The 27356-nt window shown below is 36.7% G+C and overlaps 1 protein-coding gene across 1 annotated transcript in view; it reads left to right on the forward strand.

The window, feature by feature from the left end:
- Positions 1 to 27356, forward strand: part of LOC128657508 (probable cation-transporting ATPase 13A4) — a 454774-nt gene that overhangs the window by 28355 nt on the left and 399063 nt on the right. Inside the window, 7 exon segments of the mRNA XM_053711875.1 lie at positions 7029 to 7163; positions 12255 to 12325; positions 12418 to 12498; positions 13299 to 13368; positions 13943 to 14077; positions 14851 to 14923; positions 20225 to 20356. Of these exon segments, the coding sequence (XP_053567850.1) occupies positions 7029 to 7163; positions 12255 to 12325; positions 12418 to 12498; positions 13299 to 13368; positions 13943 to 14077; positions 14851 to 14923; positions 20225 to 20356 (697 nt within the window).

The following is a 27356-nucleotide window of genomic DNA, read 5'->3' on the forward strand; positions in this document are numbered from 1 at the left end:
GACTTCTTGCTGCCTGGATTAGGAGGATTTCATCTCTCGGATGAAGATCGTTCAAGCGGGACTTCAAAAACTGTAAGTGGATCGTCAGGGGGTTAGTGTTAGGCTTTTTTAAGGGTTTATTGGGTGCGTATTATTTTTTAGTTTAGGGTCTGGGCAGTAAAAGAGCTAAATGCCCTTTTAAGGGCAAATCCCATACAAATGCCCTTTTCAGGGCAATGGGTAGCTTAGGTTTTTTTAGAATTAGATTTTCTATTTTGGGGGCTTGGTTGGGTGGTGGGTTTTACTCTTGGGGGTCTTTGTGGGGTTTTTTTACAGGCAAAAGAGCTGATATCTTTGGGGCAATGCCCCACAAAAGGCCCTTTTAAGGGCCATTGGTAGTTTATTGTAGGCTTGTTTTTTTTATTTTGAGTGGGCTTTTTTATTTTGATAGGGCTGTTAGATTAGGTGTAATTATTTTTTATTTTGGATGATTTCATTTTTTATTTTGTGTATTATGTATATTTTTAGCGGGTGTTTTATTTTTTGTAGGAAAAGCGCTGTTTAACTTAGGGCAATGCCCTACAAAAGACCCTTTTAAGGGCCTCCCAAAAAGGCCCTTTTAAGGGCCCTTGGTAGTTTGGGGGGTGGGGGTTTGTATAGTGTTAGGGGGTGTTTGTATTTTTTTGGAGCAAAAGAACTGTTTAACTTAAGGCAATGTCCCCTAGTAGTTTATTCTAGATTAGGCTTTTTTTTATTTTGGGGTGTTTTTTTTTTTAGGGATGTTAGAATAGGAATAATCTTTATTTTTGGATAATTTAGTTATTATTATTGTTTTGTATTGTAATGGTAGGTTTTTTTATTTTTTGTAATTTTAGTGTTTTTTATTTTTTGTAATTTTAGGTTTTAGTGTAAGGTAGCTTAGGATTTATTTCACAGGTAAGTTTGTATTTTTTTTATATATATATAATTTTTTATTGAATATTTTCATCAATTACAGAAAACAGGAAAGAACATCCATATTATACTGTATGCAGTACCTGTATGGCATCATAACAATATCATAACGTAGTAACAGAAGTTAATCAGGACAAAAGAAAAATATAACAAAAATGGAGAAAGGATAAACAACGTGGTGCCATGCCGGTGCCGAATATATAGAGCAGGGTATGGGGGGGGGGGGGGAAGGGTGTTGAGTGCTACTGTCTGAGTGGATTTATTGTTTCCCAGTAGAATTTAACATCTTGATAATAATTCAGTCTATTATTTTTGAAATAGTAATACTCTTCTAATTGTATAAGCTCCTGTGTACAAGTCCTCCAAGAGTCAACTGTAGGAGTTATATTGGTTTTCCAATTTCTAGCCAGTAGCGATTTCGCTCCATTTATACATATCTGGAGAAGGTGTGTTCTTAATTTACAAGTATGTTTAGGTGCATCATTAAATAGTACTATCAAAGGGGTGAGTTGGAATAATGTGTCAAATAGGGGGGAGAGTATTTGCTGTAAGGTAGTCCAGAAGGGCTGTAAATTGGGGCAAGACCACCAGATATGCGTCATATCGCCTACACGCCACAGCCCCTCCAGCATATGGGGGAAGATTCCAGAAAGATGTATTTCAACCTGGCAGGTGTGAGGTACCACCTAGATATAATTTTATAGTTCATCTCTAGAATTTGGGTGGATGTAGATGATTTGTGAGTGCGAAGATATAATCGGTCCCAGGTCTCTAAAGGAATGTCTAAGGCAAGTTCTCTAGCCCAGTTCTGGGTAGATTTGGGTAATTGTGTATACAGGCAGTTGTTTATTATTCTCTTGGAAATTGCTAGCGTTCCCTTCAGAGCATTCCCATGCCTACATAGAGATTCAAAATGTGTGAGGGGACGCAAAAGAGATTGTTTGTGTGGGGAAGTAGCTACCAGGTGTCACAATTGAGAGTATTTGAGCCAGTGTGTGAAGGTACCATTTAGGATATTTGATAATTCCCTAGCGGGCTTTAGGGCTCCTAACTGCAGAAACTCGCATACTAGAGAGTCGAGAGTTCCCAGCCAAGGCATGTATGCTCTCTAACAGTTCTGTGTTCTGAAATATTGGGGATAAAGGTGAAAAAGGGGAGGAAATCCCTGGAATATGCTTTAAAATATTGTCCCATGTGTGAAAAATGTGTCGCTATAGGGGCGAGGACTTTGCTAAAACTGGTCTATAAGATGTCGGTAGCCAGCACAAGGGGCTAGTTCGAGGGGTCTTAAGTAGATGTGTATCTAGAGATAGCCACGCTTTGTCGTGTTGCCCTACATGCCAGTCCAAAATACGCTGTAATGTACTTGCTTGATAATATCTCTCTATACAAGGAACCTCCAGTCCGCCGCAATGTTTCGGGCGGTAGAGAGTTCTTTTTGCTACTCTGGGCTTCCTGCCACCCCATATAAAGTTATTGAGAGTGGATTGCAGTTATGTTCTATAAGTGTGTGGCAAGTTGATTGGAACCGTTTGTAGTACGTAAAGGATTCGGGGTAAGATGGATATTTTGACCACTTGTATTCTTCCCCACCAAGAGAAGGGCTTTAATTGCCATTTTTTGGCTGTCTGTTTGAATGCGTTTAAGTAACGGAATATAGTTGGCATTAAAGAGTGAACCTATTTTCGGGGTAAGTTGTATTCCAAAATATCGAATGTGATCCTTACACAATCGGTATGGGCATATCGAAGATAGGGCTTCAAACTGAGTTTGTTTCATATTAATGTTAAGGACATTAGATTTTTGGTTATTAATATGGAAGTGCGAGATCTCTCCGAATCTGTGAAATTCATGTAAGAGATGTGCTATTGATGTGGATGTATTAGTTAGCGTCAGTAAGATGTCGTCTGCATACAGACTTACTTTGTATTCATTGGGGCCTATTGTAATACCACTAATATCTTTATTACCTCTGATGTGAGCCACCAAGGGTTCGATTGCCAGCGCAAATAGTTATGGGAAGAGGGGGAATCCCTGACAGGTCCCGTTATTAATCTGGAAAGAGTTTGAGAGAGTACTATTTACCTTGATTTTTGCTGAGGGGTTGCAGTAGAGACGAAAAATTTGATTGATAGTTGTTTTGCCAAAACCAAATCCCACTAAAGCAGATTATAAGTATGACCAGTTAAGCCTGTCAAACGCTTTTTCCGTGTCGGTAGAGACCAGGACTGATTCTATATTGGATGTTGACGCATGGTCTATCAAGTGCAGAGTTCTGATAGTGTTGTCCCTGGCCTCCCGATGCGGAATAAAGCTGGCCTGGTCTACGTGGATAAGTTGTGGTAGATATTTGTTAATTCTAGTAGAGATGATCTTGGCGAATATTTTTGCATCTGTGTTAATCAACGATATAGGACGATAACTGCCTGGCATATGTGAGGGTTTGTCTTGCTTATGTATTGAAGTAATATGGGCAAAAAGCATGTCGTTGGAAAGGTGTTTGGTCTTGTCTACCAAATTAAATAGTGCACTTATAGTAAATGCCTTATAGTAGGAGTTGGATAGTCCATCAGGACCCGGGCTCTTACGATTAGGGAGGGCTTCTATGGCTCCGAGGATCTTGGCAATTTCTATAGGGACATCTAGCTTTGCGGCATCTTCTTGTGATAAGCTCAGAAGGTCGGCTTCCTTAATATATTTATCATAGACTACCCGATTCCGCTGGTGAGTGGAAGTAATCATGGAACACTTTAGCTATCCCCTTACTATCTTGTATCATGTTTGATTCTGGTGTAGAGATCTGATGGATATAAGAGTTGAGTGTGCGTTGGCGAAGGGCTCTCGCTAGCATGGTGCCTATTTTATTACCTTCTGTAAAATAAAGCTTCTTTAAGTAGAAAGCATGCTTCTGCGCCTCTTTGTGAAGAAACGTGTTGAGTTCTGATCTGGCTTTTGTCAATTCACTCTGCAGTGGTGTATTGTGTGGTGAATTTGAAAAATTAAACTCTAGGATATTTAATTTTTTTGACAAAGTCTCAAATTCCTTCCTATTTTTTTTTACTATAAGTGCTTTCTGTTTAAGGAATTCGCCTCTAATGACTGCTTTATGAGCGTCCCACAATATGTGAAGTTTGTATTTATTTTAACTAGGTAGTTAGTAAATAGTTAATAACTAGTCTACCTAGTTGAAATAAATACAAACTTACCTGTGAAATAAAAATAAAACCTAAACTAGCTACAATATAACTATTAGTTATATTGTAGCTAGCTTAGGTTTTATTTCACAGGTAAATATTTAGTTTTAACTAGGTATTATTTAGTTAATAATTGTAAATTTAATTTAGATCTATTTTAATTATTTTAAAGTTAGGGGGTGTCAGGGTTAGGTTTAGGGTTAGGGGTTAATAGTTTAATTTAGGTTGTTGCGATGTAGGGGGCTGGCGATTTAGGGGTTAAAAGGTTTTTTTAGTTAATAATTGTAACTTTAATTTAGATCTAGATTAATTATGTTTAAGTTAGGGGTTAATAGTTTAATTTAGGTTGTTGCAACGTGGGGGGCTGGTGGTTTAGGGGTTAAGAGGTTTATTTAGTGGTAGTGATGCTGGAGGCCAGAGTTTTAAAATTTTATGTAGGTGGCGGCGGTATTGGGAGTGGGTGATTAGGGGTTAATAACTGTAGGCAGGCTTCGGCGATGTCAGGAGCAGCAGATTAGGGTTGTTTAGACTCAGGGTTTATGTTAGGGTGTTAGGTTTAAACTGTATTTTCTTTTTCTCCAAAGACATCAATGGGGCTGTGTTATGGAGCTTTTCTTTCCCGCGATCGCAGGTGTTAGACACTTTTTTTGCCAGCTCTCTCCATTGATGTCTATGGGGGAAGCGTGCACGAGCACGTCAAAACACAGCTGCTTTTGTGTGCGGTAGGGAGCTCAACACAGCCACATCGCCCGCACAAGCCGGGCTTTTTTTAAACTTGTAATGGCAGCGCTATAGGGGGTTAAATAATGCAACTTTTGTGGCGTTCTTTACTTTCCCTATAGCGCTCAAAACTCGTAATCTAGGTGACAATAAATTACTTAACGTAAAAAAGACACATGACACAGAAGGTGGATAAAAGACCTGTGGGTCGTATTTATTACTTAGCACTGGGAACAGCAATACCAAATAAATACACAGGTCGCGGCAATCGGGGCCTAAGTATCGAATATAACCCCTTCTAGAAAGTGAACAGGGGCCACAGCTGCAGACAAAAGGCGGAGATAGCTCGACGCAACTGATTAGCTTACAGAGTTCTCGGCCCGATTTAAACTAAACTAGTCAAGGCACCCCCAAGCTTTGAGCAAAAAAAAAAAAACAGTTTGTGCAAAAAAGACATGGAAGGCTTTGAGATGGTAATATAAAATGATAAAAACATATAAAAAAAAACCTCTGCAATATACTTTCATTATTTATTTTATCCCCTTTTCCTGTAATTCCATTCTAAAATTGTGAGCTTTTCCAGTTTCTGTTAGAAATGTTATATTCCACACAACAATTAGTTACCTATTTATAACTGTACCTTATTGGCCACAGCAGAAAAGGTAACCTAAGTTACAACATGGCAGCTCCCATTGATTTATAGACACAAAAAATTTACACTTATTTTGTCAATGTTTAAACAGCTAATTAAACTTTAAAAAATACATCTGCATGTTATTCTCAGACTAATCTTTTCTTTGAATGGTTCATTCTATCTAGCATTTATTTAGGGCTAGATTTCAAGTGGGGCACTAATTTTATTGCGAGCCTGCAAACGGGAAAATGTGCCTGTTTGCAGGCGCGTGATAAATAATCAGCCATTACAAGTGATTGGTTATTGCTACCTTGAGCTTGCGGTAGCAATTAGCGCTTATAAAATTAACCAGATCTCTGGTTAAGTTTATAAATGTGCCCCAAATGCCTCCAAAATACAGTGGTGTGCATTTATTAAAAAAAATGTAATTGTAGCATCAATCACTCATAGTTATGAGAGATGTCACTGACCTGTATGTCTTTAAGTCATAAGTCAAGAAGCACAGTGAATCTGTGGGCTGTGACTGTCCTGTGATCCTTCTGCTGTTTAGTTGGAATTCCAAACAGCTATAGTTAAAGGGACACTGAACCCAAATTTTTTTCTTTCATGATTCAGATAGCGCATGAACTTTTAAACAACTTTTTAATTTACTCCTATTAGCAATTTTTCATTGTTCTCTTGCTATCTTTATTTTAAAAGCAGGAATGTAAATCTTAGCAGCCAGCCCATTTTAGGTTTAGCACCATGGATAGTGCTTGCTTATTGGAGGCTTACATTTACCCACCAATAAGCAAGCATAACCCAGTTTCTCAACCAAAAATGGTCCGGCTCCTATGCATCACATTCCTGCTTTTTAAATAAAGATAGCACGAGAACGAAGAAAAATTGATAATAAGACTAAATTAGAAAGTTGCTTAAAATGGCATGCTCTATCTGAATCATAAAAGGAAAAAATTGAGTTTAGTGTCCCTTTAATAAATCAGCAGTATAGGTAAACAGTAAGTAGAAAAGAACAATTTTGTCTATTGCTCATGAAGATTGGTAAATAAAAAGGGACATTGATAGCCTCAGTACAGTGCTAAGCTCATTTTGACAGAAAAGCACCAGCACTAACAAAAAAAACTGCTCACTGCCCAACATGGTGCCAGGCTGGAGCATGCGCTATGCACAGAAGGAAGGGAGACCAGAGCGGCCGCACGTCCAAAAAAATATTCAAAGGGGTACAGGTAATAAGATATGAAATCAGAGATTTCAAAAAAATATTTACAGAGAAAGAAAATGTTTCTTGTATGCTCAGCACTAGTATATTTTACTATGCCAGCCATTTCAATTAAACATTATTCTAAATTTGGGTAAACTGCTTAATGAATAAACTTCAGGTTTTCAGGGCTTCTGGGACTGACAGACATTACATAATTTTATACACAGCAATCAAGTGATAGAAGCATTTGAAAAACAGGATTTAAAATGTAAACTCAGTTTGGAAGTAACCATGCAGCCCTAGTTCTTAATTTCACTAATGACATTTTTTACTTTTCTTTTTACAGAATGAGCTGAAACAGTACAGCAAAAAGAAAGTGATTGTGATCTATCCTAATGTACCAGATAAAAACACATTTGACTGGATTGTTGCTGATAAAAATTCTCACCTAATGAAGTCAATAATTAAACCAGAATACAAGGTAAATATTTGTGCCAATTAGTTACTTCAGCTGCAAATTAATAATAAGTAATTTCATAGAGTAGCTGAGCAATTTAGGCAAAGTCCCGGAATCCTGGCAGCTGTAAGGCCTAATCAGACATATGCACACCTATAAAGGGATATTAAAGACATTTTTATATTTTCTTAGGCCTAGATTTAGAGTTTGACGGTAGCCATCAAAACCAGCGTTAGAGGCTCCTAACGCTGGTTTTTACCGCCCGCTGGTATTTGGAGTCAGTCAGGAAAGGGTCTAAGCTCACTTTGCAGCCGCGACTTTTCCATACCGCAGATCCCCCTACGCCATTTGTGTATCCTATCTTTTCAATGGGATATTTCTAACGCTGGTATTTTGTGTCTTGGCTGAAGTGAGCGTTAGAAATCTAACGACAAAACTCCAGCCGCAGAAAAAAAGTCAGTAGTTAAGAGCTTTCTGGGCTAACGCTGGTTCATAAAGCTCTTAACTACTGTGCTCTAAAGTACACTAACACCCATAAACTACCTATGTACCCCTAAACCGAGGTCCCCCACATTGCCGCCACTCTAATAGTTTTTTTTAACCCCTAATCTGCCGCTCCGTACACCGCCGCCACCTACGTTATCCCTATGTACCCCTAATCTGCTGCCCCTAACACCGCAGACCCCTATATTATATTTATTAACCCCTAATCTGCCGCCCCCACTATCGCTGACCCCTGCATATTATTATTAACCCCTAATCTGCTGCTCCGTACACCGCCGCAACCTACGTTATCCCTATGTACCCCTAATCTGTTGCCCCTAAAACCGCCAACACCTACATAATATTTATTAACCCCTAATCTGCCGCCCCCAACGTCGCCGCCACCTACCTGCAATTATTAACCCCTAATCTGCCAACCGCACACCGCCGCAACCTACGTTATCCCTATGTACCCCTAATCTGCTGCTCCTAACACCGCCGACCCCAATATTATATTTATTAACCCCTAATCTGCCGCCCCCAACGTCGCCTCCACCTACCTACAATAATTAACCCCTAATCTGCCGACCGGATCTCACCGCTACTCTAATAAATGTATTAACCCCTAAAGCTAAGTCTAACCCTAACACTAACACCCCCCTAAGTTAAATATAATTTAAATCTAACGAAATAAATTAAATCTTATTAAATAAATTAATACTATTTAAAGCTAAATACCTGTAAAATAAACCCTAATATAGCTACAATATAAATTATAATTATATTATAGCTATTTTAGGATTAATATTTATTTTACAGGTAACTTTGTAATTATTTTAACCAGGTACAATAGCTATTAAATAGTTAAGAACTATTTTATAGTTACCTAGTTAAAATAATTACAAAATTACCTGTAAAATAAATCCTAACCTAAGTTACAATTAAACCTAACACTACACTAGCAATAAATTAATTAAATAAAATACCTACAATTATACCTAACACTACACTATCAATAAATTAAATAAATAAAATACCTACAATTAAATACAATTAAATAAACTAACTAAAGTACACAAAATAAAAAAGAACTAAGTTACAAAAAATAAAAATATATTTACAAACATTAGAAAAATATTACAACAATTTTAAACTAATTACACCTACTCTAAGCCCCCTAATAAAATAACAAAGACCCCCAAAATAAAAAAATGCCCTACCATATTCTAAAATTAAAATAGAAAAGCTCTTTTACCTTACCAGCCCTTAAAAGGGCCCTTTGCGGGGCATGCCCCAAAGAATTCAGCTCTTTTGCCTGGAAAAAAAACATACAATACCCCCCCCCCAACATTACAACCCACCACCCACATACCCCTAATCTAACCCAAACCCCCCTTAAATAAACCTAACACTAAGCCCCTGAAGATCTCCCTACCTTGTCTTCACCACGCCGGGTTCACCGATCCATCCACTGAAGTCTTGATCCAAGCCTCCGAAGTCTTGATCCAAGCCCAAGCGGGGGCTGAAGAGTGACGTCCATCCTCCGGCTGAAGTCTTGATCCAAGCGGGCAGAAGAGGACATCCGGACCGACAAACATCTTCATCCAAGCCGCATCTTCTATGTTCTTCAATCCGATGACGACCGGCTGATCTTCAAGACCTCCAGCGCGGATCCATCCATCTTCACCGACGACTTCCCGACGAATGACGGTTCCTTTAAGGGACGTCATCCAAGATGACGTCCCTCGAATTACGATTGGCTGATAGGATTCTATCAGCCAATCGGAATTAAGGTAGGAAAATTCTGATTGGCTGATGGAATCAGCCAATCAGATTCAAGTTCAATCCGATTGGCTGATCCAATCAGCCAATCAGATTGAGATCGCATTCTATTGGCTGTTCCGATCAGCCAATAGAATGCGAGCTCAATCTGATTGGCTGATTGGATCAGCCAATCGGATTGAACTTGAATCTGATTGGCTGATTCCATCAGCCAATCAGAATTTTCCTACCTTAATTCCGATTGGCTGATAGAATCCTATCAGCCAATCGGAATTCGAGGGACGCAATCTTGGATGACGTCCCTTAAAGGAACCGTCATTCGTCGGGAAGTCATCGGTGAAGATGGATGGATCCGCGCTGGAGGTCTTGAAGATCAGCCGGTCGTCATCGGATGGAAGAACATAGAAGATGCGGCTTGGATGAAGATGTTTGCCGGTCCGGATGTCCTCTTCTACCCGCTTGGATCAAGACTTCAGCCGGAGGATGGACGTCACTCTTCAGCCCCCGCTTGGGCTTGGATCAAGACTTCGGAGGCTTGGATCAAGACTTCGGTGGACGGATTGGTGAACCCGGCGTGGTGAAGACAAGGTAGGGAGATCTTCAGGGGCTTAGTGTTAGGTTTATTTAAGGGGGGTTTGGGTTAGATTAGGGGTATGTGGGTGGTGGGTTGTAATGTTGGGGGGGTATTGTATGTTTTTTTTCCAGGCAAAAGAGCTGAAGTCTTTGGGGCATGCCCCGCAAAGGGCCCTTTTAAGGGCTGGTAAGGTAAAAGAGCTTTTCTATTTTAATTTTAGAATAGGGTAGGGCATTTTTTTATTTTGGGGGTCTTTGTTATTTTATTAGGGGGCTTAGAGTAGGTGTAATTAGTTTAAAATTGTTGTAATATTTTTCTAATGTTTGTAAATATTTTTTTTATTTTTTGTAACTTAGTTCTTTTTTATTTTTTGTACTTTATTTAGTTTATTTAATTGTATTTAATTGTAGGTATTTTATTTAATTAATTTATTGATAGTGTAGTGTTAGGTTTAATTGTAGATAATTGTAGGTATTTTATTTAAATAATTTATTGCTAGTGTAATGTTAGGTTTAATTGTAACTTAGGTTAGGATTTATTTTACAGGTAATTTTGTAATTATTTTATCTAGGTAACTATTAAATAGTTCTTAACTATTTAATAGCTATTGTACCTGGTTAAAATAATTACAAAGTTACCTGTAAAATAAATATTAATCCTAAAATAGCTACAATATAATTATAATTTATATTGTAGCTATATTAGGGTTTATTTTACAGGTAAGTATTTAGCTTTAAATAAGATTAATTTATTTAATAAGAGTTAATTTATTTAGTTAGATTTAAATTATATTTAACTTAGGGGGGTGTTAGTGTTAGGGTTAGACTTAGCTTTAGGGGTTAATACATTTATTATAGTAGCGGTGATATCCGGTCGGCAGATTAGGGGTTAATTATTGTAGGTAGGTGGAGACGACGTTGGGGGCTGCAGATTAGGGGTTAATAAATATAATATAGGGGTCGGCGGTGTTAGGGGCAGCAGATTAGGTGTACATATTGATAACGTAGGTTGCGGCGGTGTACGGAGCGGCAGATTAGGGGTTAATAATAATATGCAGGTGTCAGCGATAGCGGGGGCGGCAGATTAGGGGTTAATAAATATAATATAGGGGTTGGCGGTGTTAGGGGCAGCAGATTAGGGGTACATAGGTATAATGTAGGTTGCGGCGGTGTACGGAGCGGCAGATTAGGGGTTAATAATAATATGCAGGGGTCAGCGATAGCGGGGGCGGCAGATTAGGGGATAATAAGTGTAAGGTTAGGGGTGTTTAGACTCGGGTACATGTTAGGGTGTTAAGTGCAGACTTAGGAAGTGTTTCCCCATAGGAAACAATGGGGCTGCGTTAGGAGCTGAACGCTGCTTTTTTGCAGGTGTTAGGTTTTTTTCAGCTCAAACTGCCCCATTGTTTTCTATGGGGGAAGCGTGCACGAGCACGTTTTTGAAGCTGGCCGCGTCCGTAAGCAACGCTGGTATTTAGAGTTGCAGTGGCGGTAAATTATGCTCTACGCTCCCTTTTTTGGAGCCTAACGCAGCCATTCTGTGCACTCTAAATACCAGCGGTATTTAAAAGCTGCGGGGGAAAAAAAGCCAGCGTAGCTAATGCACCCCTTTGGCCGCAGAACTCTAAATCTAGGCTTTAGTAACTATTGTTCGCCTCTGTATGTCCGGTCCATGTTAAATAGAGGCCAAGGAACCGATTTTTCAAGGGCTAAATGGCCCTTGGTCCCCATGTTTCTGCACAAGCCTTCAGGCTCACCAGAAACAGGAGTTAAGAAGCAGCGGTCTTAAGACTGCTGCTCCTTAACTCGTGTACCTGCTCTGAGCGGCAGACAGTAATCAACGTTGCATTAGTTGTTTAAATATTTACAAAATAAGTGCCAAGTTGGGAGCTGCCATGTTGTAACTTAGGTTACCTTCTCTGCTGTGGCCAACTTTTCTGCTGTGGCCAATTAGGGACAGTTACTGAAAAAAATAATGAAAGTATATTGAAGATTTTTTTTTTTAGATATATACATACACACACATATATATATATGATTTATCATTTTGTATGACCATCTCAAAGTGTTTAATGTCCCTTTTAAAGGATTCAGGCAGCGCCAGCTTGAACTCTGGGTACAATAAAGACTACTCCAACAGCATTACAAGTAGCTATGTTTATATTTATAAGATGAATGATATCAAGAAAAAATAAAAATGCAGTATAATCACTCTATGGAATCATTAAAATACTCAGCCCACAATTTTGTTTTCTGCATAACATTCAATTGTTTTAGGTACGATACATAAAAGTGCAGAAAATTCGATATGTTTGGAACAGCTCAGACAGAGAGTTTCAGAAAATTGGGTGAGTTGTGTAAAAAATGTAGTTTAATATTAAACAAAATAAACACAAGGTATTTAAACAAATGTGATCTCGTTCTTATTATCTAACTAAAGGATCCTGGACAAGGAACTTTCATGTTCAGATATTCACTCAAAATATGGTTCTGGTCTAACTAAAGGAGAGCAAGAACTCAGGTATGTAATCTTTTTATATTGTGAGATAATTATGTATAGCAAACTGTGTGTTCTCATAACATTTACAAAGGTTACTATTTGGTGTAGAACGTATAGTGTAAATTTAAATGGACGATGTACTTTAAAATTTCTTGCCCCTTAAAGTATTGTTCTACCTGCTGCAGAGGATTAAATGTATGCAACATTTTTCCATTGTGAATATTTTTGTAATTGAAATAGCTAGTTTTGCTCAATAAAATTATCACTTATTGTTCTCAAGGATATGCCCATTTAAATAGGCTGACTCTTTAAAAACCACAGACATGTTTGTGTTATTTCTTTCTATACAAAAAGCCTAATAGTTATGTATTGCAATGCTAATTATGACTGAGAGTTCAACAAGCAAAGACAGCTATTTCAGATGCAAAATCTCTCTCCATTGGGAGGATAATTTATGATGCTGTCACCTATTTCTATAAGTTTTCCACAGATAATAAAGCTGTAACCATATTTTCAAAGCAGCTATTGCAAATGATAAAATAATGGTAAATGAGTTGTTAGAAAACAATTTAATCCAGCAGTTAAAGAACAAAATACAGTGAAATGTCCCTTTCAACATAGGGTCGCTATATTGCTGCTTTAAGGGAAGACACTTATGAAAAATACATATGTCAGGGGCTGTTTAAAAAATGTTCTGTATAATGTTCCATTATAAGAACCCTGACAGATTAATTTTTAACGTGTCCTCCTTTAAATCTACAATATGGCAGCCTCAACAACATCCCTATATTGATGTCTTATATTGTTTCCTCTTTGAGCAGAAAACAAGTATGTGGACTAAACACAATTGAAGTAGAAATTATTCCGATTTGGAAACTATTCTTCCAAAAGGTGAGCTTTAAATTGTTTCAGAAACTCTGTCATACATAAAAGAATATGCTTTTTATTTACAATAATGCTTTTGTTATGAGGAACAAGGTGGAAGAGAAACAAAGTTTGAGGCAGATAAGAACACATTTCTGAAGCTATTCAAATTGATATTGTCCTTCATAAAGTGTTTGTGACTCTTAGGGAATATTTCTAATTTTTATTTCTATAATGTAGTTAATTTAAAGCTGAATAGTTTGCATAGAGGAAGTTTGGCAATTTAATTGATGATATAATTGCTTGTGGATGCAGGATGTGCTTTGCTAGGTAAGGGATAGGCTGCATACTGCAATATGCAATGCTATTTGATATAAGGTATTCCAGCACTAACAAAACTTACACTTGCAGACTTAATAAATGCTCAGCATATCCTTTTGTAATAGTTTTTTGTAATAGTTTTTTACTATAATACCCTGCCTTGTAACCTTTTCTGCACCAAACTTTCATAAGTGGGTTTTAAACAGGTTATTATATGATCTTAGAGAACAATTGTGTATACAGATTACTGTTTTAACGTGCATTTCTGTTTATGTTGCAGATCTTTAATCCATTTTATATATTTCAAGCTTATGCTTTTAGCCTTTGGATGGTTATAGAATATTTTGAATATGGCTTAGTCATTATTATATTGACTTTTATGTCAATCATTGCAGCCATATACATTCTGAGAATGGTAAGTATGTGCAGCAGATCCCCCTTCCATCATTTGGATCCCTTTGCTCAATTTTCTCAAACAAGACAGGTCTGACAATTAGGCTGTTGCTTGTAGTTAAAGGGACAGTCAACACCAGAATGTTTGTTGTTTAAAAAGATAGACAATCCCTTTATTACCTATTCCAAATTTTGCATAACCAACACAGTTATAATAATACACTTTTTACCTCTGTAATTACCTTGTATCTAAGCCTCTGCAAACTGCTCCCTTATTTCAGTTCTTTTGACAGACTTGCATTTTAGCCAATCAGTGCTGACTACTAGGTAACTTCACGTGCGTGAGCTCAATGTTATCTATTTGACACACATGAACTAATGTCATCTAGTAGGGAAAAACTGTCAAAATGCGTTCAGTTTAGAGGCGCCCTTCAAGGTGTAAGAAATTAGCATATGAGACTCCTAGGTTTAGCTTTCAACTAAGAATACCAAAAGAACAAAGCACAATTGGTGATACAAGTAAACTGGAAAGTTGTTTAAAATTGCATGCCCTATCTGAATCATGAAAGTTTATTTTGGACTTGACTGTCTCTTTAACTGAATTCCTGAACACTCTTTCTATCCTTCTTTCACTTATTATATTCTCATTATAATAAGACAGCTTGAGCCATAATTGAACTGACTTACTTTAAGACAGATGCTCTCTTTTTATTGTATGCTTAACCTTGTTATCTACAAAATATTTTTTTTCATTTCACAGACAAATAAATAACTCATATTTTATCCCTTTTCCAGCAATCCGTTAAATTAAACAAAATGTCAACTTCCTATAACAGTATCATGGTTACAGTGCTTCATAAAAATGGAGGTAAGGTAAACTTGCAGGTTGCAGTGCTTGAATTTTTATGTTAGAATATTTTATAAATTAACACTTCCAATAAGGAAAGCTTTTTAAGATAATTTTAAAAATAATTCACAGAAACACATTTACTGCTCATGTACCATTACAAACTTGTTATAATAGAAGTTGAAAATTAAAAATTTGAGTGAGAGCAAACCTGATGAGCGCTAATTTTGGACTTTGCAATATTGCAACTGAATTAATGTATTTTCCAAAAGAAGTCAATGGAGAGCGCAGAAGAAAAAAAGTCAAACACCTGTCGCTCACGCAATAACCTGATAGAAGTTATGAATATTTCACATTCCAATGTTCTTCACTCACAGAACAATGTTATTTTTTTTTGTAAATTTGTAAATACATATTTTTACATATATCTGTATATACCTATACCTGTATATCTATTATATATATATATATATATATATATATATATATATATATATATATATACTGTGTATATATATATATATATATATATATATCCTGGGAAGTAGCTGCTGCATAGTGACTGCACATATATGCCTCTTGTTATTGTCTCAAACAGTGTTCAGCTGTTTCCCAGTAGCGCATTTCTGCGCCTTCACAAAGGAAACCAAGTATTAAGTAAATTTGACAATAAGTTAAGAGTGGACCACCTGACAAATACAAATTACACTGAAATGCTTTCTCTACAATTTAACTTGCATTTAACTCTAGTTTAACATACATTACTTTTCTGTCAGTTAAAGAAGTGTATTGTGAATTTTGAGCAAACTTCACCTGCATACAGCTGGTGAGATAAAACAGTTAGACATGCTGGTATAGAGAGACAGACATAGCCTAGTATCCCCCTGTTCAGGCCAAGGAACTCCCCTTGTTCTCCCACTTTCTGAAACAGTTGTATTTTACATAAAACAAATACAAAGTGTAATTTGTAAAAGATACACAAAAATATACAAAATATTATTCTAATTTGTTGAAGTAACACAGAAACTTTCAAAACATAATCAGAATTTGTAAAATCACTGCTGTATACATAATCCAAGTGTATTTAAATACAAAAAGAAAGTGCAAAGTTTAAATGTAATAAAACATAAATGACCACATCTAGGGCTCGATCCGATAAAAATCGTCGCCCGCAAAAGCTGGCGACGCCAATATTTGCACTGGTTTGGTATCACATATACGGCGTAACCTAGAAGTTACGAGCGTATATTTCTGCCGTCGCCCGTAGTTTTTTGGGCCATAGGCAGGTATACCAAACCAGCGCAGTTTGGTATCCAATATACAGCGTAAGGACTTACGTGGCGAAAATGGAGAAATCTTACTCCATTTTCACCTCGCCACAAAAAGCAGCCATAAGAAGCCTTACGCTGACTATTGGAGCCCCGTAACTCCCTAAACTAGATGCTAAATAAACCTAACACCTAACGCATGCACAATGTCTATCTACCTGTCAACCACGATCTGCTAAATAAAACCTAACACCTAACGCATGCGCAATGTCTATCTCCCTGTCAACCATGATCCCCCGCCGCAATCCCTAATAAAGTATTTAACCCCTAAACCGCCGCCATCTACATAAACTAACCCCCTACTGTGAGCCCCTAAAACCGCCACCATCTAACTGATCTATCCCCTAATGTGAACCCCTAAAACCGCCGCCATCTACCTGATCTATCCCCTAATGTGAACCCCTTACACCGCCGCCATCTACCTTATCTATCCCCTAATCTGACCCCTTACACGGCCGCCACCTATATAAAAATTATTAACCCCATAATCTAATCCCCCTATACCGCCGCCAGCTATATTAATATTATTAACCCCTAATCTAATCCCCCTAAAATAATTATCTCTATTACCAGCCCTTAAAAGGGCCTTTTGCGGGGCTTTGCCCCAAAGTAAACAGCTCTTTTGCCCTATAACCTGCCCTCCCTACACCGCCGCCACCTATATTAATAGTATTAACCCCTAATGTAAGCCCCTTACACCGCCACTATCTATATTAAAATTATTAACCCCTAATTTAATCTACCTACCCCGCCGCCAGCTATATTATCTATATTAACCCTAAGTATATTATAATTAATATAGTTATTACATTATATATATATTAACTATATTAACCCTAATTATATTAGGGTTGATATAGTTAATATAGTTACTATAGTATTTATATTAACTATATTAACTATATTAACTCTATCTAACCCTAACACCCCTAACTAAATTCTTATTAAATAAATCTAATTCATATTATAAATATAAAATATTCCTATTTAAATCTAAATACTTACCTATAAAATAAACCCTAAGATAGCTACAATATAATTAATAATTACATTGTAGCTATGTTAGGGTTTATATTTATTTTACAGGTAAATTGTTAATTATTTTAACTAGGTATAATAGCTATTAAATAGTTATTAACTATTTAATAGCTACCTAGTTAAAATAATTACCCAATTACCTGTAAAATAAATCCTAACCTAAGTTACAAATACACCTACACTATCAATAAATTAAATAAACTACAAATATCTATCTAAAAATACAATTAAATAAACTAAACTAAATTACAAAAACAAACAAACACTAAATTACAAAAAATAAAAAAAAGATTACAAGATTATTAAGCTAATTACACCTATTCTAAGCCCCCTAATAAAATAATAAAATAAAAAAAATTCCCTACCCTATTCTAAATTAAAAAAAGTTCAAAGCTCTTTTACCTTACCAGCCCTTAAAAGGGCTTTTTGCGGGGCATGCCCCAAAGAAAACTGCTCTTTTGCCTGAAAAAAAAAACACAATACCACCCCCCAACATTACAACCCACCACCCACATACCCCTAATCTAACCCAAACCCCCCTTAAATAAACCTAACACTACCCCCCTGAAGATCTCCCTACCTTGTCTTCACCACGCCTGGCCGAACTCCTCATCCAATCCGGGTGATGTCTATCCAAGCGGTAAAGAAGAAGTCTTCATCCCGGCAATGTTTTTATCCAAGCGGCAGCAAAGTCTTCTTCCATCAGGCAGCATCTTCCATCAAGCGGCATCTTCAATCTTCTTTCTTCGCTCCACCGACACGGAGCATCCATCCCGGCCGACGACTGAACGACGAATGAGGTACCTTTAAATGACGTCATCCAAGATGGCGTCCGTCAAATTCCGATTGGCTGATAGTATTCTATCAGCCAATCGGAATTAAGGTAGAAAAATCTGATTGGCTGATTGAATCAGCCAATCAGATTCAAGTTCAATCCGATTGGCTGAACCAATCAGCCAATCAGATTGAACTCGTATTCTATTGGCTGTTCCGATCAGGTTGTAATGTTGGGGGGTGGTATTGTGTTTTTTTTTTCAGGCAAAAGAGCAGTTTTCTTTGGGGCATGCCCCGCAAAAAGCCCTTTTAAGGGCTGGTAAGGTAAAAGAGCTTTGAACTTTTTTTAATTTAGAATAGGGTAGGGAATTTTTTTTATTTTGGGGGGCTTTATTATTTTATTAGGGGGCTTAGAATAGGTGTAATTAGCTTAAAAATCTTGTAATTTTTTTATTTTTTGTAATTTAGTGTTTTTTTTTTGTAATTTAGTTTAGTTTATTTAATTGTATTTTTAGATAGATATTTGTAGTTTATTTAATTTATTGATAGTGTAGGTGTATTTGTAACTTAGGTTAGGATTTATTTTACATGTAATTTGGTAATTATTTTAACTAGGTAGCTATTATATAGTTAATAACTATTTAATAGCTATTATACCTAGTTAAAATAATTAACAATTTACCTGTAAAATAAATATAAACCCTAACATAACTACAATGTAATTATTAATTATATTGTAGCTATCTTAGGGTTTATTTTATAGGTAAGTATTTAGATTTAAATAGGAATATTTTAATTAATAATATTAATATTAGATTTATCTTAATAAGAGTTTAGTTAGGGATGTTAGAGTTAGATAGGGTTATTATACTTAATATATATATATAATATAATAACGATATTAACTATATTAACCCTAATATAATTAGGGTTAATATAGTTAATATATATAATAACTATATTAACTATATTAACTCTAATATAATTAGGGTTAATATAGTTAATATAGCTGGCGGCGGTGTAGGGGGATTAGATTAGGGGTTAATACATTTATTATAGGTGGCCGCGGTGTAGGGGGATGTAGATTTTAGGCAAAAGAGCAGTTTACTTTGTGACAAAGCCCCGCCAAAAGCCCTTTTAAGGGCTGGTAAAAGAGCTGAATTCTTCGGGGCGTGCCCCGCAAAAAGCCCTTTTAAGGGCTGGCAAAAGAGCTGTTACTTTGGGGCAATGCCATGCAAAAAGCCCTTTTCAGGGCTATTTGTAGGGTTAGACTTAGGTTTAGTGGTAGGGATAGTTTAGTATTTTAGGGGTTAAATAATTTAATATAGATGGTGGCGGGGTAGGGGGATTAAATTAGGGGTTAATAATTTTAAAATAGATGGCGGCGGGGTAGAGGCTCACTTTAGGGGGTAGGTAAGGTAGATGTCGGCGGGGTAGGGGCTCACTTTAGGGGGTTATAGATTTAATATAGCTGGTGGCGGGTTCCGGGAACGGCGGTTAAGGGGTTAATACATATTTTATTGTTAGGATAGTGAGGGGGGATAGCGGATAGAGGGTTATACGTGTCGGGCTATGTTAGGGAGGCGTGTTAGACAGTGAGGGTGATTTCATACTTTAGTCAGGTTTTGTAGGCGCCGGCAGTTTCTAACGTGGCGTAAGTCACTGGCGACGCCAGAAATTTGTACTTGCGCAGATTTCTGGACATCGCTGGTTTATCCGACTTACGGCACGTTAGCATCTGACGGCGCCGTATATTGGATAGCTCAAGATGCAATCTGAAACTGCGGGCGACGCGGGTTCCCTCGCTTGCGCTGCAAACTACGCCGTATATCGGATCGCGCCCCTAAAGTCTACAGTGTTATAAAAATCAAAGTAAATGTAACAAATATCTCATGTCATGTAGTGCTATCATGCATTCAGCTTGCTTTTCTTTCACATACAGAAATGCCCCCTTAGAGAATTATAGCAAAATTTGCCTCTCTACAATCTTGTGAGAGATCTCACGGTGCTGGAGGATAATTTAAGATGATCTTATCTGAGTGGGGAACTTTATTAAAAAATGTGCTAGTCAAAAAATTGTGTAACTATTTTTTAAAAACAATTCCACAATGTTAAAATGACATCCAAAAAGACTGACAAGTTATTTTCAGAAGTATATTCTAAATCAAACTTTGTGTTTCAGAACTTAAAGAAGTGGAATCTCAGTATTTGGTTCCTGGAGACGTAATTATTCTGACTGCTAACAAGTTTTTTTTACCATGTGATGCTGTGTTAATTAGTGGTGGATGCACAGTAAATGAAGGCATGTTGACAGGTAATTTTTCTAAAGCTGTGATTTATAAACTTATTTTTAAAGAATTTAATGGTTAATCTCAGACAGGTATAACTATGAAAGAAGCAGCATACAGTCTCTAACACAAATTGTCATTGATCTGTTAATCCTGCAGAAAACTGATCTAAAGGATCCCTTTGAAACTACTGGTCCACTTGTCTCTAATGTAAAAAAAGGATATAGTTAAAAGCACTTTAAACATCACACTTCTAGAATATAAAATCTTCTCCCATGTTGGAATGGAAGGCTAAGGTGGGAGAGCTATTGAGGTTAGAGAGGTATCATTATTTAAGAATTGGTAAGCTTAGCACTCACGAAATGATGTTACTGACTTGGGAGGGTCGTGGACTGTAACTCAGTGGGCAACGGCTGTTTGTTGTATATTATTCTTTTTTTTTTTTTCTCCCCTCCTCTTCCCCATTTCCTCCCCCTTCCTTAGTCACTCGACACTTTTCACTTCCTCCCTATTCTCTTACTATTTTTCTAATCTGGTTGACTTTTTACTTCTGCATCTGCAGAAGAGCAAATATCAGGTATCAAGATACTCTCGGTAGTGTAATAAATAAATCCGAGAGCCTGTTAAATATTTTCTTTTCTATAACGCCTGATAGAGTATAGATCTTTCAAAGCTTATAGTTTTAATTTTAGGAAAAATGCTCATAGGTACAGTAAAAGATTCAATTTCAATCACTTAATGGTACACTATCAAAGATATGATGTAAAAGAAAAGATAAGCTACAACCGATGTGCATAATTGTTATTGATACTATGTTGTAATGGTTTCCATATGCATATATACATTGTCAAATCTTTTACCAATAAAGCTTTATTTTGAAAAAAAAAAAAAATCTTCTCCCAATAATTAAGAACTGAGGTTGTTAAAAATAAGATGTAACATTAATTATTATTTTCCCATATAGGGGTCGATTCCAATCGTTCACTTTTTTTTCTCAATTTTGGAAAAACAAAGTGATCACAATATATCAGTCAAACACAGCCGAGATTATTAACACAGCTGAGATATGACCTTTGTTTCCCTACAACTGCATTCAGAACAGTCAATAATGGATAGATATCCCAAATGGTTTAAAGGGGTGGAGCCTGTGTATTACAATTGTATTGAGTAGTCTTTATTATATGACTCTATGAATGCCATTTCTATATGGGCATCATGGGAATACTGGGTATGCTTGATCAGTTATATTTTCTAACTTTTAAAATGTTAAAATTAAATTCATTAAGAAATCCTTGTTTTCTGTTTTGGCCAGCTATTCATATAGAACAGCGATGGCTTACCTTGGCCCCCCTGATGTTTTGGAACTACATTTCCCATGATGCTCAAATAGACTGCAGAGTGCCTAAGCATCATGGGAAATGTAGTTCCAAAACATTTGGGGTGCCAAGGTTAGCCACCACTAATCTAGAAAAAAAAAAAATATATAGGATATTAATTTCCATAAAAAAAAGTGGTGGCAGCTTATCTCATATTCTAAAACATGATTTTAACAGTTCTCACACTATAAATCATTTAACGTTTTACCAATAGTCCAAAGTTGCAGAACTCACTGTACAAACCACATTTACAAAAAACCCACTCTGACTGCAAGAACCACGTTTACAAAAACCCACTCTGACTGTACAAATTGCATTTACAAAAGCCCACTCTCACTGTACAAACCATATTTACAAACACCCACTCTCACTGTACAAATCATGTTTACAAACCACAATTTTCACACCTCACTCTCACCATAAAGAACATGATATCTCTTTAAAAGTGAAAGACGATCCTGCTTTTAAACAAACAAGAGTGGCAAATACTTAACTTCCAATCACAATGAAACTTTTACCAGGAGAATCCCTGTTACCAAAATACTGTACTTTACAATCCTGCAAATGCAATTATGAAATAAAAACAAACGGCTAGATTACGAGTTTTGCGTTATGAGCGGAGCGGTAATAACTTGCACGTTATTGCACCGCTCATTTTTTTCTAGCGCTGCTATTACAGGTTTCTAAAAAGCATGCATTAGCTGGAAATATGGTTGCGTTAAGCTCCATACTGCACCATAGCGCACACCAATTCCAGTGCTGCTGAGAGCTGGTTTTACGTGCTTGTGCATAATTTCCCCATATACATCAATGGGGAGAGCCGGCTAAAAAAAAGCCTAACACCTGCAAAGCAGCGTAAAGCTCCGTAACGCAGCCCCATTGATTCCTAAGGGGAAAAAAAAGTTATGTTTACACCTAACCCCCTAACATAAAAACACATCTAAACACCCCTAATCTGCCAACCCCTACATCGCCGACACCTACATTACTGTTATTAACCCCTAATCTGCCGCTCCTGACATCGCTGCCACTATAATAAACATATTAAAGTGAATGTAAACTCAGCCTTCGTTCTAAACAGCAGTCTATCAAATATCAATAAAAAACCCTAGTTTCATTCATCAATTTTTAAATTTCTAAATGTATACCTTTTTTTTCAATAAATTTATAGCAATTTGCGGCTAAACCGTCCTCCGCCCGGCATTCACGCTCTGTTTATCATCTTTTTGATTGATGTGTCAATAGCCAATAACGGCTCTAACCACGGGGGGACCCACCCTCTTCTCATGACGTAATATATCATTATTGCGCATGCGTTCGTCTTTGGTGCCAAGCTAATTGACTCTAAGCTCGTGCACATTTCGCGCATGCGCAATACTAGTAAACACGGCTAGCGCAACATTATTAGACGGATTCCTTTCATTTCCTCTTTATTGTCAAATTTGTATCAGTGGATGTGAAAGGTCTCTGTATACAGGTTCGCTTTTTATATTTTTGTTATCGATGTGACATCTATTTTCTTCGGCACATAATACATGATATATGCGCTGTATGTACACTACTATCTAATATCATTGGCAAACATAATCTGCGATATATCGAGTGAAATACTTTATTTGCTGCCATTATACTTTTTATGGATTTTGGATAAAAATAAAATATGTTTACTATCTTGTTATGCAGCGTAAACAAGAGTAACGCATGCGCAATCTAGAATTGACACGGGAGCGCGCAGTGCCTATACGTAAACAGCGGGTGGGACCGCTGTTTACGTAACTTGGTAGAAAATGAGGAAGCAATGAGTGGGAGGAGCGGGTAAGCGAGTGAGCGAGATGTAAGAGATAAAATAACAAATAAAATACAAAAAATTTTTATAATTGATTGCGGCGGTACACTTAATTTCATTATTGACTACAAAACTAGATAACTGAAAAGGTAAAACTTGACATTCACTTTAACCCCTGAACCTAACCCTAAGTCTAACCCTAACCCTAACACCCCCTAACTTTAATATAATTAAAATGAATCTAAATAAATATTACAATTATTACCTAAATATTTCCTATTTAAAACTAAATACTTACCTGTAAAATAAACCCTAAGCTAGCTACAATATAACTAATAATAACAGTGTAGCTATCTTGGGTTTTATTTTTATTTTACAGCTAAGTTTGTATTTATTTTAACTAGGTAGAATAGTTATTAAATAATTATTGACTATTTACTAGCTACCTAGTTAAAATAAATACAAATTTACCTGTAAAATAAAACCTAACCTGTTCTACACTAACACCTAACATTACAATACAATTAACTAAAGCACATTAATTAAATACTAAATTACAAAAATAAAAAACACTAAATTACAGAAAATAAAAAAGAAATGATCAAATATTTAAACTAATTGCCCTACACTAACACCTAACATTACAATAAAATTAACTAAATTACTTTAATTAAATACAAAAAATAAATAAATCTAAATTACAGAAAATTATATTATATATCAAATATTTAAACTAATTACACCTAATCTAATAGCCCTATCAAAATAAAAAACCTAGCCTACACTAAACTGATAATAGCCCTTAAAATGGCCTTTTGTGGGGCATTGCACCAAAGAAATCAGCTCTTTTACCTTTAAAAAAATAATACAAACACCCCCCAACAGTAAAACCCACCACCCACACAACCAACCCCCTCAAATAAAATACTATCTAAAAAAACCTAAGCTCCCTATTGCCCTGAAAAGGGAATTTGGATGGGCATTACCCTCTAAAGTGCATTTAGCTCTTTTGCAGCAAAAAGTCCCTACTCTAAAAATAAAACCCACCCAATAAATCCTTAAAAAAACCTAACACTAACCCCCAAAGATCCACTTACAGTTTTTGAAGACCGGATATCCATCCTCAATGAAGCCGGAAGAAGTCTTCATCCAAGCGGCAAGAAGTCCTCAACGAAGCCGGGAGAAGTCTTCATCCAAGCTGGCAGAAGTGGTCCTCCAGATGGGCAGAAGTGTTCATCCAGACGGCATCTTCTATCTTCATCCATCCGGCGCGGAGCGGCTCCATCTTTAAGTCATCCAGCGCAGAGCATCCTCTTCTGACGACGTCTAACGAAGAATGAAGGTTCCTTTAAGGGAGGTCATCCAAGATGGTGTCCCTTGAATTCCGATTGGCAGCCAATCGGAATTAAAGGTGAAAAAATCATATTGGCTGATGCAATCAGCCAATAGGATTGAGCTTGCATTCTATTGACTGATTGGAACAACCAATAGAATGCAAGCTCAATCCTATTGGCTGATCCAATCAGACAATAGGATTGAAGCTCAATCCTATTAGCTGATTGCATCAGCCAATAGGATTTTTTCACCTTTAATTCCGATTGGCTGATAGAATTCTATCAGCCAATCAGAATTCAAGGGACGCCATCTTGGATGACCTCCCTTAAAGGAACCTTCATTCTTCGTTAGCCGTCGTCAGAAGAGGATGCTCTGCGCCGGATGTCTTGAAGATGGAGCCACTCAGCGCCGGATGGATGAAAATAGAAGATGCCGTCTGGATGAACACTTCTGCCCGTCTGGAGGACCACTTCTGCCAGCTTGGATGAAGACTTCTCCCGGCTTCGTTAAGGATGTGTTTGACACTCTTCTAGAGATTTTTACGGAAAGCTGAGTTAAACCAGTTATCCACAATAGTTCTCAACCTTTTACCAGTAAAAATAGACATAATGGTCTGTGAAGGGACAGTGGAAAAAGTCAAGAACCTTGTTTCTGCAGCTAAAATATATGGCAGAAAATTATGGGTACACTGTATGTCAAAGTTTTGGTAAGAGATATAATTAATTTATACATTTTTATGTTATACTGTAGAAAGAATTAAATATTGGAATTTTGTTTACTTTTTCCATGACTTTTGTTAGAGATAGCAGAGGGCTTTTTCTTTCTATTGTATCAGCCCTGCAATATGTCTGCCAGGGTCTTGGGAGATCCATATCACTATTAGGCCAGATTCCAAACCATATGATTTTGTGGGGTGAGAACTCTCTTTATTTTCCAAGTACAGTCCATTTGTAAAACTGTCCAAATTCTAAACACAATATTTTTCTGCCACACCGATCTTTTTTATTTTTCTTATGTTTGGGTAATCTCATACATATGTGTCTATTACATACACAAACATGGACATATATTTACCACAGGCAATCAACATTATTGTATGTATGTATGTATTGGGTGCTTGTAAAGCACAGCTAATCACCCGTAAGGGTCTCAAGGCGCCTCTCATTTTATCAACCTTGGAAGGATGAGTGGACTTCGCCAGGGATCGAACCTGCAACATTTACATACCTTTTTGCAAACAGACATCTAGCTCCATAAGTAATTTAGTTTATTTAATGGAATCACAACATAGTAAAGACCATATTTTAAATGAAATATATGTTATCCAGAACTAAAAATAAGGCTGAGTAATATCCTTATGCTACTAACTTATGTAATATATATGGTTTACAATTCCACTATTGCTTCCCAAGTATGTTCTCTAGAACTCTTAGCTGGCCCCCTTTAGCTTTGGTAGTATTGCTCTTATTTATAACAAATTTAGCTGACTAACCAATGTATTTAATTTCTTTGAAAGTATCCTGCAAGTTGACAAAGTCAAGCTGACCTTTATATTTTATTTTTTTTTAGAATATTTAGTTGTGTGTAAAGAAACAACTTTGCAATATATTTTCATTCTTTATTTTGCCCCTGTTTCTTTCAATTTAGCTCTGATTATTGTGGATTTTTTATTTCTCAGAGCTGTAAATGCACACTGCAGACTTCTCAAGGCTAACCCTGCTATACCTCTTCCCCATATTGGTCTTATTAGAAAAGTCTACAAAGCAATGATTTTTGTACTTAGATTATGACTGTGACAAACAAAATGTAAATTTAAAAATAGATAAAATAACACGTAGCACTGCCTTCTCACACCAACCAACACTATACAGTGGAATTAAATTGGATAAAAACCATCAAATAAGGGTGTCTGGGAAATACCGTCCACAGGGAGTGTAAAGAGTGTAGCACAGTCCCAAAGTTCCTGTTTTTAATGTTTTTTACAAATCCCAAAGGGAAAGATGTCACACCCAAGTGTTCCTGCTGCTCCTCCCCACGAATGTTCCAAGCGGCATTTAAAGATAAGCTGAAAAAATATAGAAAGCGAGAGAAGCGCAACACCACATTTAAGTGCAGGGTTAAAAACAATTAATTAAAGCCCCTCGCAATAAGCAGCTACTTACAAGTTAAACAATAAAAACAAGCACTTCGATACACAGTATCATCAATGGATTAAATATCACATGAGATAGATCCCAGGTCCAATCCCTTCTGGTAAAAAGACAGTCTTGATACCTGCATTACAGTCTGGAAAACCAGCCTGGGTAATGCGGATAATCTTTCTGTTGTTTTGAGAGATGGACTTGTCTACTAGAAAACAAACTTTATTAGGGGTCTCTACGATTGTTTTAATGCTCATACCCATTCCAAAGCAAATCCCTGTGTGTTTTTTCTGCTTTATTTTTAAAAGATCTGTTGTGCGGTACTGCTCCAAAACCCATTTGAAAGAGCAGGTGATTCACTTTAAAATCTTGGAGGTTTGTAGCTGCT

This window comes from Bombina bombina, chromosome 4 (genome assembly GCF_027579735.1).
Source record: "Bombina bombina isolate aBomBom1 chromosome 4, aBomBom1.pri, whole genome shotgun sequence".
Taxonomy (NCBI): Eukaryota; Metazoa; Chordata; class Amphibia; order Anura; family Bombinatoridae; genus Bombina; species Bombina bombina.